Here is a 19217-nt window from a genome sequence, read left to right on the forward strand (position 1 = left end):
ACACAAGTGGTCAGTCAGGAATTAAGGTGGGTAGCAATTGGAATACTTGTTGGGCTTTTTTACTTGTGTAACTTTGTTTTCTATAGTTCCATGTCTTAGAAAACCATGAGAAATGTTGAGGAAGCGTTCATATAATGGATGTATTTAAGAGGTTCACATGGGTTAAATGCCTTGTTCTTCCGGTCTTCTTCTGTGCTCGGATGCGGATGTGCCCTGGTGCCGCGGTGCATGCCGGGCTGGAGGCGGACAGCTGTCTTCAGGCTGCTGGAGGACCGACGTCAGTGTTTGTGCGGCTCTGGGGAAGATGGCGGAGGCTGCGGCTATTCCACCGCATCGGTTTTTCTGTCACTGTTGTAAGGGAGAAGTGAACCCCAAACTCCCGGTAAGGCAGATGTTTTCCTCTATTTATCTTTCATAATCTCCTGTATAAAATGTGCGCTTGACAAATGAAGCTTTCTCCGAAATATCGTTTGTTTCGCTTGCAGGCTACAGCTAAACACTAGCTAGCATGTTAGCATTTAGCGGCGTTTGTTGTTGTTAACTCTCTAAATAAACTCGTGACACTCGCAAATGTCTCATTCTAAAAAATCGGGCATTAAATAAAAAAATCGACAGGTTTTTAAGGCATGTATGTTTTTGACACTTTTGTCAAAGTACTGTGCTTGACGCCTTTCTTTGACAGCTTGGGGGTTGTTGTGTTTTGCACAACACAGCTGAGGAAGATCTGTGCTATTAACTTAGTATTTAATGTTAAAGACCGTGTATATTGTTTGATTTAAGGCTATTTTCACCTTCGTTTCCATTAAAGCACACTCTTGGCTGGGCGAGTTGGGGACTTTTCTGGAACATAAACATCTCGTTTTAGTTTCAGTTTTAAAGATAAGTGTAAGAGTAATTGGATGTTGAGAAGCTGACTTGGCCTACAGTTTGCCAGACCTTAACTCGCATATGTTAAAAAATGTATTGTCTACATCCTAGATAATTGTGAGGGTCTACTATTTACACTTAGTCACCAGTTTATTGGGTTCACCTAGCTAAAACTAATCCATTCTAGTACAGCAACCCCTCAGGAAATCATAGGTTCAAAAAGGTTATAATGGTTTAATTAGTGTTTTAGAATAGGTGTTATTTTTAAATGTATTATCATTTTCAAAGCTGTGGTCTGTAGTTGACCTATAATGTGTTAAAAGATGATTAACCAAACTATCAATTAAAAAAGATAAAATAAGTGTTTGTTCCTGGCCTAACACTAAGGTGTGCATCTTGATTGTTTCAAAGGAGGTGGACAACATGTAGCCAACTGTATGTTGCATTGTTTATGTCAGTAGATCAGTCCACCAGATCAGCTGCATCCTCAGTTTTATGTTATGGCTGAGGGTAATTCCAGCCTGTCACTGACTCTAAACTGGCCTGCTTGCCTCAGACACACTCAGTCCTGTGGCATGTCTTCACTGAGCCAAATGACACCTACTCACTACTACAGTGTAGAGAGACCAAAGGCTGTCTCTCAGTCATATCTAATGTATGCAACACATGATGACACACAACTCAAATCATCTATTTACTTCTTATTTCTGATTACCATAGTTTTACACCCCTAAATGGGTTGTGTTAACCAAGATAATAGAGCGTGTTAATTGTCCTGTGACAAAATAATCCATTGAGTATAAATATATTATATAATGTTTTTTAGACCTAGCTTTTTCATCAAGGATGAACAATATATTCCTTCACTTCTTTTCCCATGTTGAGTAATTCTGTTTTACACTGAGGGGATAATATCATCCACGCTGGCTGGTGTTTTCCTCATTCTAATGCAGTGGTTTCTTTAACACACACTCAGTTAGGTGTGGTTGGCATATCAGCTCTACCTCCTGGGCTACCTTCATAAAACACACTGACTGAGATTGTCCTTGCAAAGACAAATGCAACACCGTTTTGCTTTCTTGACCAAACCAGTCGGCAAATTGTCTGTTTTCAATTAGTTTATGTTTACCTTCAAAGGTTGAGTGAATATTTTCAACATACTTTGATAATAGGGCAAATACAGTCAATGGATATTTCTTTAAACAAATCCAACTATGTTTATTTTTGATGCATCACGTTAGACAAAAAACACGTGCTGAACAAAAAACGCAATGAGTTGTGTTGTCTGTCCAATTTATATTGTATTATTTCAGATAACAATATCCAATATGATTAGATTATGTCATACTCATTTAGCTAAAGTAGAGCTAAAAAACATTATGTGAAAAATGATAAATCTTTTTTGGTTCTTGCTTCCCCCGTGTGAGAATGTAAAGCTTTACTTAGTATTATATTGTTGCAGACTGAATATCTTTTAGACTGTTGTGCGCTTTTGGTCGAACAAAACCAACATTTTAATAGTTATAGTAGTAATATTAGACTTTTAGCCTCACTGCAGAAACAAAAAAACGGAATCCAATACAATTACAGTTAAATAAGAACAGAAAAGTAGGAATAAACTAAGAGAGACTATACAATAAGATAATAAACCATAACATTTACTATTAAACACAGACCAGAAAGAATTCATTAAAGCTTATTAAAATAAAAAACAGGAAATGAAAGAGAGCCAAATATGAATCTTAGATTTCCAGTGAATTAAATGCTGAATTGTTTTATTGCGGGTATGACTTCCGTGTGACCCAGTTCTGTCGTGATTCTCTCCAGGAGTATATCTGTCCGAGATGCGACTCAGGGTTCATAGAGGAAGTAACAGAAGACTCAAGGTGAGACATTTATTATTCCACGCATCTACCTCACTTCTCCAGACAACACTTAGTGTTCTCTTCTTATTCACATGAACCATATTTTCTTTAGAAGCTTGTAGGCTAGCCATACAGCTTTGTCCCAGACATCACTAAACCTGAACATGTGTTAGGGTTCAGTGGACGTTTCTAATAATGTGTTTCTTTTGCGCATTTCCCCTCAGCCTCCTAGAGGGTGGCGCTAACGGGATAGATGACGCAGCCACACAATTTGCAGAGGTACAACCTGACCTGAGGGATTTTGGGGGGGGAATAGGGTGGGAGAAGATTGATTGCAATAGTTGTTTACCTTTTTAATTAACTTTGTCTTTCCCTACCCTCTCCTCCCCTTCTTTTTGCTACTGCATGTTTATGTCCTCTTTTTCCCTATTGTGCTGCCTGCTTTCCTATCCCTAACCCCCTTTCTGTCCTTCTCCGGACCCTTCCCTGTCCAATCCCCCCCTCCCTGTAGCTATGGCACCTGTTGTTACTGGAGCGGCCATTTACACTAGACGCTGACACACCGGACTCAGAACCCCGGCTCCCTGGAGGGCGTTTGGGGGGTCTGAGTGAGCTGGGGGGGTTGGGAGGGGGACCAATCGGGGGGTCAGTCCCAGCAGGCCTTGGGGGACCTATGGGGAGTCTACTAGGGGCCGGGGATCACTGGGGACCGGGACGCCCGCCTCGCCTACACAGCCAGAGGAGATACCGCTCAAGAGGCAGCAGCAGACCAGACCGCTCTCCTGCTGTGGAGGGGTGAGTAACTCACACCCCACCACGCATACTCCCACTTCGAATCATTAAATAATAACTATGCTATTACAAACTTTTCTCCTCAGATTTTTGGTGATGTCATTTTTATATTTTCTGTCTGTTCATTAGGATTGTACAACAGTTTCTCGCCGGTCTCTTTGCCAACTCTGGAGTCCCCGGCTCACCTCCCCTCTCTTGGTAAGATGACATTACAGCAGCGTCACAGTGCTAGCATCACAGTGTTAGCATTATTTCTTATCAACTTGTCTGTCTCTCTCAGGACGGGGATGCTGCACTCTAACCCAGGGGATTACGCCTGGGGACAGGGAGGGTTAGACGCTGTGATAACACAGGTAAACCAAAATGAACTCCAGCTTTATGTCCTGGCCACCTTGTGGATTTCTCTGATGTTTATACATGTGTGTTGTGTGCATAGTTACTCGGTCAGTTGGAGAACACAGGACCTCCTCCAGCAGAGAAAGAGAAGATCTCTTCACTCCCAACAGTCAATATCTCTCAGGAACAAGCAGGTCAGTTAGTCTTTGTTCTCCACTTTTCTAACTTGAGCTCACTCTGTTTCTCTCTTCAAGTCCCTGAATGCTTTGTATGCAACAAATCTATTCAGACAATTATCTAAGAGCACACCTTTGGTTGGACTAGCTATTTGTGAATACATTATTAAGTATTGATTGAATGGCATCTGATCCTTAATAGATAAAGGCTAAGAACAGGTCTGTCATGTTTTAGTAGTTTAGAATCTGTGCAAACACTTGGATACAGCTTGAGAAGGCACTTGTGTGTATTCGCTGTAGCCGCCTACCAAAAGAAGACACAGAAACTTTGTCTGTTTGGGACGAAATGCCCATTAACCTTGAGAGTATCAACAATGTGTTCCATATTTACTATTTTTGCTTGCTGGCCTTTCACATCCAATTCTATTCTCTCCATCTGAGCTATTTGATTTCTTCTTATATGTGCTGCCCTATTTTACCTCTCACCTGTACCCGTGTGGTTTATTTATGCAGCCATGCTTCAAGTCTGTTGATGTCGGTTTTTTCTGTCATTAGGATAGACCGTGCTTGGTATTTTAAACGTTTTAGTGCTAATACACTTTTTGATGCAGAACTAATGATCTGTTGTTTGTCCCCTAAACAGATGTATCAAGTGATAATTAATGTTTATTTCACTCTTGCCTTCAACTCCTAACCCTACAACCCCTCGCCCCTATTCCCCTTTTGTTGTTGTTTTTCTTTACTGGCTTGCAAAGCGCTTTGAGAACCAGGAAAAGTGCTATATAAATAACATTTATTATTATTATTATTATGAATCACAGGGGTATTTATAAATGCTTTCTCTCTCCTCTGCTGCAGACTGCTGTATGGAATGTCCGGTGTGCAAAGAGGACTTGGCAGTGGGAGAGCCAGTCAGACAGCTACCCTGTAACCACTTCTTTCATTCAGACTGTATAGTACCATGGCTGGAAATGGTGAGTCATGACAAAGAGGGTGGACCTTTGTATTATAAACTCATAAGATAGGGTCCTTACAAGGATATAATATACAAGATAATAACTGCGCTCATGCTGTTATTATCTCATTGATGGTTCTTAATCGTTTTTCAAAAACAGTGGAAGTTGGAATAAGATGTATCTGACCCTGGCTAAATAGGAGTAGTAGTTGTAGGGAAAAGTATTACGATAGTCATTCAGATCAATCGTTTGTCTTTTCATGAGCTTTGTGGAAAAGGAAAATGTAGAATATTGCCATCCTTTTTACTTGTACTAACTAATATCAAAGTAAAGTCTGCCGTCATTAAAAAACAACGCTAAATGCAGGATTTCTTTTCCCAAGCTGACATTGCTAATATTAGCTGTGGGGAATTTTGCCAAGGGTTTTTTTGAGTGGTCAGAGCCACAACAAAAAAAGTTATTAGTCAACAGTTAGAAAAACATCGCCATTCAAGTAATTGTTCATACAAAAATCCCAAAAGACTTCCTGCTTTTCGCTTTATATGAAACTAAACTGACAATCTTGGGGTTTTTTACCGACAAAACCAGACTGAAAAATCCTGCCATTTAAAGTCAAAGAACAGCCTGAGCGTCTGTTCAAATAAAGAGTCCACTTGATAAACTGCCAAAAACTAATGCCATGTACTTTCTGTTCGGTGGCCACACAGCATGACACATGTCCAGTGTGTAGGAAGAGTTTGAACGGAGAAGACAGCAGCAGCCAGCCCCCATCAGAGTCCCCCACCCTGTCCATGGACCCCCGCACACAGGAGAGATGGTCCTTCTGATACCCCCCCACCCGTCTGAGCCCTTGGTTCCCCTCGCTCACATCCACCACACGAGAAGACACAGCGCTTCTCACTCGCCTCCTTTCATCTCCGTTGCAGTTATAATCATCTCAGTCGGATTTTTGTACTTTTATTTTCTATTTGAATGCCTTTCTCCTCAACCATGTATACAGATTTCCATACAGACGTCTTAACGGTCGGTCGAGGTCAAGGAGACTCTTTTTGTTGTCGCATAAGAAACCAGCCTAGATTGATGGTGATGATCAAGCCCATGTCTTCTCTACTTCCATCCCTCAAGCAACCTCCTTTTCCATCTTTCTTAAAATGCACTGCTGCGTTACACTATTGTGGGGAAATGCCATACTTTATATCATATACCACGCCCTCTTTACTGAAAATGAGCTAAGTCCTGCAACTGAGCCCTGGACGGCATACGGGGTTACTGTAGGGTTTACCTTCACTCTTTGTATTTACAGAGTCTGGAGTTAATAACACCTGCAGCCCTGCAATAAACCCTATGTCTAAGATCAATGATGCATTCCTGTTGAGATTTTCTCAGGAAGAACCTGATTAACTCTTGTTCTATTGTTTATTCTAAAGAGGTCCACGTTATCGCGTCCATCCTCTGTAACGTACTTTAAGAACAGGACACAAAGTATTTTATAGACATCAGTTTGAGTCGCTGCTGTAAAATGGCCTCAAATAAAGCTGTGACTTCAAATGAAAGTCACAGCTTTCTGGGAACACATCAAACACCATACCTGTGAGGGAATGAAAACCGCCCTTTATTGAATGATTAGGATTGAAACATTCTCCTCAGTGTATATATTATAAACAAATGGCATCCCTCTGTTGTTTTATTCCTCTGTCTTTTGTTTCAATTTTTTTTATCACTTTTTTTGATGTAAATAATTTTAGTCCAAGTTATGGTTTGCAAAAGGAAAAAAAAATGGAGACACAAATGTGAAATACCTGGTTATCGAACTGTATATTATATATATGAAAAATGTCTATGATGTATTAATAAATTGACCAAAAAGATTCCTTGTTCAATTTTTCCTACGCGCCCAAAGATACTTAAAACTTATATTTTAAGACAAATGCACTTTATTTAAAAATTAAATAGCAGAAGCATGAAGCATTTACAATCAGCATTTACAATTTCTGTACATCATTTATATTCTTTCTTTAGATATTGTAAGGACACAAACCATTTTAAAGCTGCCGATCAAGGCACCAGCTTCAACACAGGTCATCCTGGAGAACCAATACATACATTCAGTACTTTCTAAGATCATTCCTGATAGGAGTCAGTGCAGAAAAAAGCATTTTTGGCTTTGGAATAAAAGTCAAATTAGTTGAAAATACTCTTGTTTGCTGACGTTAATTTAAGAGAAATCGCCAAAACTGTGCACTGAAGTACAGCAGATAATAAATCAATCTTGCAACCAATGAATTAGAACATTGTGGCATTTTGACATATGAATAGAGCCATTTTTTTTTGAGTAGGAACAAATGTATGTGAACTTGTATTAAGGATTATTGTGTATTCCAGGCAAGAGTGATCAATGAATGGTCCGGTACTGTGGAGGAGATGTAACCCACAGCGGGATCCCAGACTTCAAACTGGATCACGGTCGATGACCTACAAAACCCAAACACACAATTTCCTTTTTCATTCAATTTCCTTTCTTCCATATTTTACACCAACACACATTTGACTTACCTGTTGAGAACGATGAGCACCACTGAGCCGTCTGGTCTGATGAAGGCAGTGTAATCCAGATCTGTGTGCTGATTGGCCAACACACCCACTCTCTGAGACCCCTCCAACAGGAACTTACTGTGTAATAATGTGATTTGGTTAGATTTCATTTGACCGTCTCCTTGAAATATCGAAAGACATGAAAATGCTGTTCCTGTAATATGAACAAAGATGACGTTGTTTACCTGAAGTGGGCGATGCTGTAGAAGTGTGGCTGCTTGTAGAACACATCCCGCTTTGCGTCCACTATAACAGGGCTGTCCACAAAGTTTTTAACCCAGTTTGGCCCACCAGTCTGATCCAACGCCAGGTTCCAGTCAGTCCAACCCACCACATAATGATTTAAGTCCTGCCGCAGAGAAAACAGCCAGAGTTTAGCATCTAGTCTGGGCTTTAACTTTGTATTAAGAGGCGGTGTTTTGTTTTAATGAATCACCTGGACTGGTGCCTGGTGTTTTGTTTGAATGTCACAAAGACAGCACATCTACATAAACAAATCCCTCCTGATTCTCAAGATGTCTAGATCTGAGAGCACTCATGCAAAATGGAGGGAGTCCTATTTCATTAGAGGGAGAGTGAAGAAAGGAGAAACAAAACACCAGTCCCAGCTCGCAGGCCATTTCTGAAGAGTGTAAACCTGCACTGCAGCATCCAGGGAGGGGATTCACCTTTCAGGATCACCTCACATCTTTTTTTTTTTTTTTAATCCATCACACTGTCTCATGCAAAGATATAAGCAGGCCTCACCTCTATAATGTCCCGTGCGTAGTGTTCAGCCCTGTCCCAGCCACCCAGCTTCACCCCTCTGTCTAGTGGGCTGAAACCAGAGCAGGCCTCGGTGCCAAACAGGTAATACTCTGGGAAGAGATGGTGTGTGACTCCCAGGCTGATCTCTGCTGGGACCAGGCTGTCCAGGTACCAGTGGACCGCAACGCCATGAACGTACTTTCCTGCGTGAATGTCACTTAGGACCTGGAGGGACGAGGGGAAAAAAATAAGTGAGTTTCCACATAAAATGCAGAGGTAGTCATGAAGCATTACTAAGCTTGCTCAAAAGGGGAAGGGGGGGTTCTATGGTATTCACTTACAATAGCGATATTTTCTCTGGCCTGCATCTACATCTACGAACGAAAAGTAAGTCTGGTGCAAAATGATGGACAAAAGGCCCTTATTTATGGACTTTTAGTCATCACCATCTGACCTTAGCAAACACTTCTTTTATTCTGAGTGCTACAGTAGCTAAAGAAGCGCATGGTCTCACAATAGGCAAGGGTTCATTTTACCAGAAACTTAAATGAACTTCAATTATGTGTTAGATTTTTTTATGATCTTCAAATCGTTTTAAATTGGGTTAACTTTATATTGCATCATATCTTAAGTTATCCAGTCGTAATGATTAAGCCATTTTCTTGTCTTATTCTGATTTATGATACAATTCCTAATTTCCTTCCTGCAGCGCCAGAGTAGCCTCAGGTACAACAAACTTTATTATAACTTTGCCAACTTCCTCTTTGTCCTTGGACTCACCACTTTAGCCCAGTGAGGCAGCAGCAGGCGGTTGTCATCCAGGATGAGGACGTGTGTGTGTGGGTATGAGGAGGTGTGAAGGGCAGGGCCCAGGTCCAGAGCCACCCAGTCCCTCTGCTCCTCAGGAGTGAAGCCCAGAGCCTGGAAACTGCAAGATACGATACTTCTTAGTCCGTTGTGAAATCTAGGAGTGATGATAATTCTGTGTAATATTATGTGAAGAGAGACCTGTAGTTTGTTATGTGTCCTGCAGAGGGCTCATTCCCTGTGGTCAAAGCCCAAAAGGTCAAGTTATATTTAGCATATTCCTCCAGGAACCTGAGAGGGAAGAAAAAAGTGACAGAATAAGTTCCCCTTGGATGAAGCATTACAAACATGTGATGTTGCATTAAGGTAAAGCCCAACATGTCACCTGATATAGTACAGGGCCCAGGATTTGTGCTCCTTGCCCCCAGGCTGGCCCTTCAGAGAGCCTTTTCCTATGAGGGCCCCGTTAGTTTTCATCCAGGCGGGGGCGCTCCAGGCACTGGCCAGCAGAGACAGAGGGACAGGAGACAAGGCCTGAGCGCGCTGCAGGAGAGGGATCTGAGAGGAGGAAGAGGAGGAGGGATTCCTACTCATTTTCAAATTCTAAATTCCAAACTTTTCCCGACTCACATTTCATGAATTCCTGACAAAAAAAACTCGCTAGATGTTTAGCATGTTAATATCAATCCAATTATCTTTACATCACATTATGACTATGTATGCTATTTCCAGGAGAAGGTAGTTAGGTACTGTAGCTCATACAAATCTGTTAACAACAAACCCAGACATGTTTAAAGCATGGCATTTAATGGACATCAATTGATTTTGCTTTATTGTTTTTTGGAGATGGGGTAAAACAGACTTATAAACACTGTTAAACAAATACATTATCAATATTAATTAGAAATTATATTTTAAAAGAGTGCCTTTCACACAAAATGTAGAAAGCAGGTCCAATAGCCATGAAAAACACTCTGCTTGTATGATCAATTCACTAATGTACATTTGAATTTATTTTTTAGAAAACATAAATAATTTATAATAACAATAGTCTGAATAAAACACAACAATGTATTTTTTTTCCTATACTTATCAAGAGCTGGAAATCCCTAATTTCTCACACTGTGTAGGCAGCATAGAGTTATGGATTGAAGGTATGTGAGAGTAGGAGATTATATTGACCTTCATTTTGATGTCCTCGGGGGCCAGCGTGAAGTTGTCTAGGTTGTAGTCTCCAGGTGTGTCGGCATACGTGTACAGACGGGTGGAGAAGTCACAGCTGGCCATGGGGACACGCACCACGCTGTAACCAATACCTGCCAGACACACAGCATCAAAATGACTAAAGGCTGCATTATCATTCAGCACCATCACTAGTGACCCTCGGATTGTTATGAGATGTATCTGGGTTTTCTAACTACACTTGTACTTTTCCCTTCTTGCATTGTTGACACAATCAATAAAACCAGTTGATCATACAGAATATAATTGTATTGCTAACATGTGTTTGTTGTTTTTGGTTCTTTTACAATGTCTATTCACTGGATTATTTTTCTGGATAAGTACTACTCAATCAGTTCAAATGAAAAAAGACTATAATAATAATATATTAAAAACAATTTTTCGTCTTATCGTTGTAGCTCTACTAGTTTGCACTTATAAGCAGTATACTAATAATTGGTTTAGCATATCAATATCCCTACTTTAGCATAAAAAGTGGTCATTTCCAGGAGTCTTTTTACGCTGCTATGGACAATCTTGCACTAATGTACATTTCCCAAAGATATTGAAGTGACTGTTATTTTGTATATATTGATTGTTGTGCTTTTATTTATGTCTTAATGTGTGCATATGTATAAATGTGTCTGTTGTTATATATAGGATAGACATATTTTATATATATTTGGGATTGTGGGAAATTGTGGGTATTTTGATCTCTCTGTCTGGACACACAAACTGAACGATTGACAATAAAGTTGACTTTGACTTGACTTTTACTGAGTGTACCTTCAGGGGAGAAGTACTGGCGCAGCAGCTGGTCCTGTGCCCCGGCAGAGAGAGACAGGATGTTAATGGCTGCTGCGTCCGTCATGGCTCCTCCGAACCCCCTGATCTTCTGGTACTTCTGGTAGGGAACGATGGTCAACCTGAGACCTGAAAGAGAAGAAAGATGCTCTGTATCGTAACTGTGGAATATTCTTAGAATTTTCTTCTAGATAAATCTTTAAATTCTGTTAGTCTATAAAATGTTACAAGTGATCCAAGTGGTTGTTTAAGACTTAGTCAACTAATACTTCTTTAATCAATAAGTCATTTTTAAAGCTCTTTAGCTGCTGAATGATTTATGACAGAGACACTTTTGAGCAGCTATCAGGTAAACAACATTTTAATTTTTGTGACAAATTCATGAGTGTGAGTCGAATACAAATCTGTTTTAGCGAGAACAGCCCTACCCAAGTGAATGTTTTGTTCACTAAACAACTATATTTAGTTTCCCGTCATAGTTTAGATCAGGAACCAGGACGTCAAATATAATGTAAGAAGCTAAAATGGGAGAAATGTACAGATTAATCTATTCTCAAAATAGTTGGGGTTTGATTTAATAGATGACAACTAAACATTGAATTAATACATCTTTGCAGCTGTAGCTTCAACTTCACAGACTCCCCGTCTCTCACCTGCCCCGGTGCTGTTCCCCTGGACCGCCCCCCCGCATGCCTCCAGTCTGCTGCCGGCCCTGCTGCTCAGGTAGGAGGAGAACTGTCCCAGAGGATGCAGGGTGACAGACCCCACACTGTCACAGTGGGTGGAATTGCACTCACACACCACAGAGTCATGGCCAAAGTTTCTGGCAACACATTCATTGCTTCCTGGATGGGGAAATAAGTCATAGATACAGGATTTTCTGTCTGAATTGATGCACAAAAGACATAATGTTTCCCTTAAAGCAACAAAAGAGGACACACACATTTTGGCAATTGCAACTTGTTCTATGTTACCTGTAGAGAGGGTCACTTCAGTTGTGAGGAAAACAAGAACCAAAAGTACTGATGAAGACAACGCCATTTTACCTGCAAATAAATAATGTTTCAGTGTTGCCAGGTAGAAATCATACAAAGTCAGCACCTGAATTGTTAAATACAGGTTAACAAAGACCCAACTGCTCTATTCATTTAGCTGACACACACATGTTATCGTCATGTCATTCAGAGAACATTATCTCACCTCAGAGGAAGCAGACAGAAACTCTGGCATGTCCCGCTGGTTAATTTAGAAAGTATTCACCCTCGACTGTCACCTTAACTTTGTCCAATCTGCCATACCAGCGTTTCCTCAGCCCCCTGTGTTTTGGCGTCAAATGGGACTTCTGGCCAGTCATGTGACTTTGTAAATACCACGTGACCAACCTCGCAGTAATGTAGACAGCCGCTAGGTGACGCTGTATCATAAACTAGGCTAAAGGAGTTACCGTAATCAGTTTGACTGCAGCTGACTTTTTTTAAGTTAACAAAGACATTACGTATGCTATTTCGTGTATATTTAAGTATATTATACAACCTATTTATTCGTATTGTAATAGCTTTGTCAAAGTAAAACATTGTACGTTTGAAAATATGGGTTTACAAGTATTTCTGCACTAATTTCCCTCCTAGCTTCCCAACTCAACAAAAATAAATTGTCATAACTAGGTGGCAGATTTAACATTTTTCATTAATAAAGGAGGCTTTTCAAATCCGTAGTCCTAGACCTAATATTTTCCATGGCATCTATCAGATGTGTGAATACTAAAAACTGAGGTAATAGAAAATTAAGACCGAGTTTTTAAATTTACATTTTTTTTAAAACTGATTATTATCCAACTTCCTTTAATTAAACAAGCAAAGTACTTTTTTATATTATTCAACATTTTATTATCAAAGAAACACACATGCATCATATTTTATAGATATTATGGACACGGACATTTGTATATTCATGTATTCACGACACTGGTATTGATGGGTGTGATATTTGTGTGTGTGTATGCTTGTGATTTATATTTGTGTGTGTGTGTGTGTGTGTGTGTGTGTGTGTGTGAGATAGTTATTTGTGTGTGAGAGAGGGATTCAGGTCTTTATAGAGAGGCACAAATTCTATCCATCATTGATGGATTTCTGTTGCACAGAAAGATGATTTCTTTCTTTCCTTCCTCTGTTCGACCTGAAGAGCGGGAAGAACATAATTTAGAGTTAATAAACATCATCACACAAACATATTTTCATATGAAGATAAACATCCACAGTAGGATCACTCACTCTGTGGATGCTGCAGCCACTGGCGGTCCATCCAGTAGAGGTAACAGCTCTCAAACTCCTTCTCGCTGTAGTTGGGCACCGACACCGGGAGGAACGGGTCCATGCTGTCAAACCCTCTCTGAAGAGCAAAACACACAGGGAGTCAACATCCAGAACATCAGTCTCTAACATTATCAGAAAATATCACTTTTTAGATGCAATAAATCAACAACTTTGAACACATTTATCATTATATAATCAAAGTCGAGTATTAGCAGATAATTGCATCTTGAAACTATTTTAATATAAGTTTTTGATCATTTGTCAAGAAATAAAGGCTAAATTAATTAATATTATGCAATTATAACATCACATTATGTTCTATTTGGGTGAAGTGGCAAGATTGTTATATGACCCTTCTATGATACACAGTTTAATTGGTGTCCAGTTGTCTGCTGTGTGCATCAATTTATTTAAATCCTAAATCTTAAACGACTTTAGCACACCAGTTCTGAGGAGTGAAGCAGTCAAAAGGCCAGGTTTGATATTTACCCGACAAACGACCAAAGTTAGAAAGAAAGTAAGACTAATCTGCTGTCAGAGCGTGAGGACAAGAGCTAAGCAAAGTACATTAAAATGTTCTCTGACCTCTCCCAGCAGCTCTTGAGGCAAGTAGTCAAATCTCGAAGTGTAGAGAGACCCTGTCTGAGACAGAGTGGTGATGATGGCGCCTCCAGTCTGAGACAAAGAGAGTATATGTCAACTGGGAACAAAATACTAATACAAACACAATATCTTTTTCTTATGCAACTCTTTAGAGCTTTCTGCTCACCCAGTCCTTTGTCAGCAGCTTCTTCAGGTTGTAAACCAAAGTCAGCTCGTCTGATTCCACCTGATGATGGTGAAAAGAGAACAGGCAACATCTCTAATCAGTCCAAACTGAAAAAAGACAAATATGACATGTGACAGGATTGTTCTTGTGTTTCCTTACTGGACTCTTATCCTTCTTCTTGATGGTGGACCTTCCCCACAGGCCGTTCACACCGTCCACAGCCACGGCCATGCGGAAGTCTGACTCCGGCTGCCCGCTCTGCAGCCTCAGCTCCTTCAACACCGCCCCCACCACGTCACTGCTGCTCTTCACACGAGATATGCCCTACAGCATAAAAAAGATATACCATCAGACCCCTGATGACATTTTCTTGAAAGCAACTTAGGGCCCACTACACCAAGGCGACACATCAAAGCATGTTTACAGGTCTTGGATAGTACTACTGCATGGGTACAAATAGTTGTATGATATACATAAAGCAGTTACTAACATAACACAACTGAACTTTTTGCTGTCAGGAGGATGGCTATTAATACCAGATCTATTTACAGCCTACAACAGAGACCAAACATTTGTTTTTGTGACAAGACAGACAAATTAGGACAGCACCAATGTCTCATTGTTTCCTTATTAAGGAGGAGAAGTAGAGAGCAAGTGATTGGAAGATGTTTAAAAATTCACAAGCTGAACATAAATCTACTGCTTTTTTCTGCCTTTGTCAGTGACTATGGTCCAAAGATATTGTGCTGATCCATCTCCATGCTCAGTTCATTGGCTATTGATTACCGCTAAGCACAGGCAATGTGAGAGATGACATTTTAATGACCCCTGTGGGGAAATTGGTAGGGCATAAGAAGGGAAGAATAGGTAACAGACAGAAAATACAACAAACTGATGAAAATGTCTCAGAGTAAGATAAATCACATTTCAAATGAACACAAATCAATATTTAGAGCCAAAGAAATGTGTGAGGAAGCCCACCTGATCCACCAGCTGTCCTAGTAAACTCCCCTCCTCAGTAGACTCTCTCTTTGTCCACACATAGCGCTGCTTTGTCTTTATCTGGGACAAAAGAAACAGTTTTATTGAATATGCGTGCATGGGCTAGCTCCTTATTTTACTTCATGAAACAGGGCTTTGATGTTTTTTTCACATAAAGCTAGCAATCTTTTAGTTTGTTCCATGATGCCAAATACATTAATTTATATTACAACCCAACCATAATCAATGTAGGAAACTACATAGAACTTCTTTATTGATATTCATTTTGACACTGTAAAGAACACTTAAGTACCTAACATCCTCCATCCCAATACATTAAAGTATAAAATGTTCTCCAGCAATAATAAACCTCTAACATATCATGCTGTTATATTGCTCCTGCTCCACGCAAAGACACAGTACATTTACAGCAGTACATGTGGGTAAATGCAGGTGGTGTCATAAAGCTTAGGTTTAATGGCCTAATGTGTATCAGCATGTGACCTAAACTGCTGTGAGATGCAGTCACGGCTCATTTAAAGCTTATAAATGCCTACATGCTTGGTTTTGTGACACATTGTATTATACTTACAAGCCTTCATTTTGACTATGTATACTCTCAGTCATCAAGTTCGTATTGTAAAATTGCAGCCTGTATAAATAGTACCTAATGACTGAAGTTTACTAAAGCACAGAAAATAATTGCCTTTGAGAGGAAGGGCTCGTTTGTGATTCTGAAGTTGCGTAACCAGTCAGAGGCCTGCAAAGGCTGATCAAAGCGAGTGTCGTTATAGGATGAAGGCATCAGCTCCTTACAGTTCTTCATCCAGATGTGAGCTGTATTAGAAAAAACACAGAAGACATAGAAGAGTCAATGTTGATACTTTCTGTAGAGGCAGCAGTTGATCCACTAGTATGTGTTTGTGTTAGTCTTACCATCAGGAACATGCAGAACCAGCCATCCCTGTGTGTAGCAGTAATGGACTGAGTGACAGAGAGACATTGTCTTCCCAGTGCCATTCAACCCATCTGAACAACTTGATTAAGGTTAACAACAGGTTAATCAGAACATCAAGAGAAGAAGAGCATGATTATCTGAGTGAGTGGGAGGTTGTGTTGTAAAGGATACAGAATAAATATCGCAGCGAAGGTTTGCTGAAGTCTGTTTTCTTCAGGTAAGAGATGACCTCGAGAGAAGGCTTCCTCACCATCATACACGCTTCATTGAACGTCTTTAGCTAAAAAAAAAAATACATGACAATTTCTCTTTAGAGTACATCTTACAAATAGTCACCAAAACACAGTAAGTTTAAAAATAATGTGCATGCACAGACACAAGCACATACCTGTTGTTGATAGCGCCCTGGGAGACCGTGAGGGAACAGGGTGCGGATGTCTGTGGAGGGCAGTGTGTAATACTGTCCCATATGCTGCTCTGAATGACATGCCTGGAAAGAGAAGGACAGTAAGCATGGCAACTGAAGTCGTTCAAATGTACAGACAACTGCTGCTACAAACAAATCTGGTTCATCCAAGCAAGTTAGCTGCTATTCCCCTGCAGGTAAGCATTTTGACGAGTAAAACCAGGTCTGCTTACCGGATCATTCTCTCGTGTTCTGAATACTGAGAGCGGCTCAGGTTCTGACTCTACAGCCTCAGCCGCCTGCTGCTGCCCACAGCCACTGGTGTGAAGGGACCGAACATGTGTTGCCTGTAAACATTTAATATAGTAAATATTTGTATTAAAATGCTTTACATCAGGTGCCTTGCCCACATGGGCCATCAGGACAATATTTAAAAAAGGAGAAAACAGAAAAATAATACAAACAGAATACATGGTATTTAATAGATACGTGTCAAAACTCATTATATCAGAAACCGCCCAATTAAAGATAGAGTACAACACCTTAATAGAGCGACGGTGAACCTTTAGCAAAAGGTGAGCCAAGTCAAACGGCTTGTGTGTAAACATGTGCTATGATCTACATTCATGTAGATCCGACTTAGATATGTTGGGAGTATTTGCAGGAATATACAAGAGTATCATGGTAAATAAATAGAAGAGCACACAGGTGATGCTTTCTTGACATAAAAGAATGCTCTCATACATTTATGAGAGCAAGTAATGCACCCTACCAAAGACGAACACATCTATGTAATGGATCAGTTAATCGTCACAACCATCAATATATAAAACAGAGCAGCTGAGCCAGGTCAAAACTATATCAAAAAATGATTTTGAATCATATACTGTCCAGCTCCTGTCTGCATCTTCTCCTTTATCTTAAACCTCCTGCTAACAGTGAGCTTACCGTTTGCCGTAGTCTGAAGGACAGTCTTTGAAGAGCCATGATCTGAAACAAGAAAGACGACATGCATTTAAGTTAAGATAAAGGGGAGAGCCAAAGAAGACAACAGTTTGCATAAGACAGTGTCCTCTAACCTTGCGTAAACACTAAGCTAACAGCTAACTTAGCTGTGGAACCTATCAGGAAACATTAGCAATGCTAAGAGTTATTGAAAGCGCAACTTTACCTGCTGTTGAGTTCTACAACATTCACTGACGAGGATTTCGGTTTAGCTCTTCTACTGATAAATGTCGCTGGAGTGTTTTAAAGAGAGGGTAAACTGCACACCTCCAGTTAAAGTCAATGTGCCAGATCTGTCATGGGCACCGCCATCATGCAGCTCACAGCAGGAAGTGACGTCACGCCATCACAATTATTTTTAGCCAATAAGACGCTGCGTGCCAGGCGACAACAACTGAGGAAAATGGAGTTTGTCAGTTTGACACATTAAAATGTCATCATTATATATCTCTTGAATATGAAAAAAAATAGCACATATAGGTATTATTTATATAAAGTAACATTTACAAGTATAAATCCAGAATACCATCAGCTATCCCCCCCATTTTACTGGATTGTTTTGTGAATTAAAATATTATAAAGACTCTTATTAGCACTAAATGATGCTGAGATTCTTTTCAGGTTTTTTTTTATTTAAATTGCTTTTAAGTTTATTTATCCAAATTAGGTTTTTTTGAAATGTTATTTCAATTTACTTTTATTGTAGTTTTTCTGTACCATTATGTTTAGTACATGTATGTCTGCCATGTTGTACATGTCTATTTAAAATAAAAATGTGTCTGTCTTTTAGAGGGAGTAATACTAAACTTTTGTCTTAGGAGCAAGTGTCTTTTGTGCACATTCTTACATCAGTGTGTTTTTCATTTCCATAACAATAACATATTGTGTTTACAGCAGCAAACCCTCAGAAAGGTTGTTTACTAGGTAGAGGCTTTATTCACGATTAAGCTAATCTGTAGTGTGCACTTAATATGTCTTTTAGAATTGTACGCAGTAGTGTAAACAATGCATGGAAAACAGGAGAAAATGGGGCCAATAAGATCCTAAAAGTTCACATTGGTAACTGGGCCAAGCTGTAGTGTGTCTATCCTGAAAACAGTTTTCTACCATTATCACTAAATTATAAATTTTTAAATAACACAAAAGCACAAGCTATACAAATAATGAAAGTGATATTATTATTAAAATAATCATGAATGATATAACTAGGTCGATTTTCACATAATATTTGTAGGTTCACTTAAACACATAGTTAAAACTGGTAGCCTATCATCAAATCAAATCAAATCAGGTTGTATTTATAGAGCACATTTAACAACTATTTTTGGTCGAGCCAAAGGGATGTACATAATCATATATTATAATTATGTTTATGTCACTATGATGTTGTGTCATTCCTGTGAATAAGACATTGATTGTAGTTTTGGATTAATAATTCCTGTTTAACTGATGCATAATAAACAGCTCTCATGTATTAACTTTGGAATAAGTGCTTCCAGCCTGCCTTTCCTTCCTCCCCCACTAGAGCCATCCCAAATTACGTACAGCGACACAACTTTTGAGCTGCTCCCCAAATTCCTACCAGCAGCCCACTTTAGACAAGTCGTCGCCATTTTATTAAGT

The 19217-nt window shown here is 39.7% G+C and overlaps 3 protein-coding genes across 4 annotated transcripts; 1 reads left to right on the plus strand and 2 right to left on the minus strand.

Annotated features, from left to right (window-relative positions):
* Nucleotides 1-228: 228 nt before the first annotated feature.
* On the plus strand, nucleotides 229-6860 carry rnf115a (ring finger protein 115a; the record flags this gene model as incomplete). The annotated part of the gene is given in 10 exon segments (XM_079641013.1): nucleotides 229-258; nucleotides 260-382; nucleotides 2695-2753; nucleotides 2957-3011; nucleotides 3244-3527; nucleotides 3654-3722; nucleotides 3805-3877; nucleotides 3961-4054; nucleotides 4895-5010; nucleotides 5700-6860. Coding segments are annotated over 10 exon segments (1023 nt in total). The 3' UTR covers nucleotides 5820-6860.
* gba1 (glucosylceramidase beta 1) lies at nucleotides 6383-12525 on the minus strand. Its single transcript, XM_079641010.1, has 12 exons — nucleotides 12364-12525; nucleotides 12138-12209; nucleotides 11817-12008; nucleotides 11146-11292; nucleotides 10321-10454; nucleotides 9524-9696; nucleotides 9340-9429; nucleotides 9112-9259; nucleotides 8332-8556; nucleotides 7770-7933; nucleotides 7546-7662; nucleotides 6383-7464 (listed from the first exon to the last, which is right to left on the minus strand). Exons 2-12 carry the CDS (start codon nucleotides 12202-12204, stop codon nucleotides 7359-7361), a joined length of 1563 nt encoding a protein of 520 aa, XP_079497136.1. The 5' UTR covers nucleotides 12205-12209; nucleotides 12364-12525; the 3' UTR covers nucleotides 6383-7358.
* A 497-nt stretch (nucleotides 12526-13022) lies between these two features.
* On the minus strand, nucleotides 13023-17948 carry dap3 (death associated protein 3; the record flags this gene model as incomplete). Of its 2 annotated transcripts, XM_079641012.1 has the most annotated exons (13): nucleotides 13023-13338; nucleotides 13434-13551; nucleotides 14061-14150; nucleotides 14245-14304; nucleotides 14404-14568; nucleotides 15226-15306; nucleotides 15932-16062; nucleotides 16162-16254; nucleotides 16355-16463; nucleotides 16572-16673; nucleotides 16823-16936; nucleotides 17538-17579; nucleotides 17761-17948. In XM_079641012.1, 12 exons carry the CDS (start codon nucleotides 17574-17576, stop codon nucleotides 13253-13255), a joined length of 1188 nt encoding a protein of 395 aa, XP_079497138.1. In that variant the 3' UTR covers nucleotides 13023-13252. The 2 variants fall into 2 exon arrangements, with proteins under 2 accessions (XP_079497138.1, XP_079497137.1); XM_079641011.1 differs by lacking the exon at nucleotides 17761-17948 and having other exon boundaries at nucleotides 17538-17600.
* Between the last annotated feature and the right edge of the window lie 1269 nt (nucleotides 17949-19217).

The sequence above is a fragment of the Notothenia rossii genome (genome assembly GCF_949606895.1).
Source record: "Notothenia rossii genome assembly, chromosome: 7".
In the NCBI taxonomy this organism is placed as follows: Eukaryota; Metazoa; Chordata; class Actinopteri; order Perciformes; family Nototheniidae; genus Notothenia; species Notothenia rossii.

Coding starts and splice junctions, on each gene's coding strand:
- gba1 (XM_079641010.1), bottom strand. CDS start 12,204: ATGGCGTTGTCTTCATCAGTACTTTTGGTTCTTGTTTTCCTCACAACT. Junction 10,455..11,145: donor CCAGTACTTCTCCCCTGAAG/GTACACTCAGTA, acceptor TGTGTCTGGCAG/GTATTGGTTACAGCGTGGTG. Junction 7,663..7,769: donor TACAGCATCGCCCACTTCAG/GTAAACAACGTC, acceptor ATTATTACACAG/TAAGTTCCTGTTGGAGGGGT.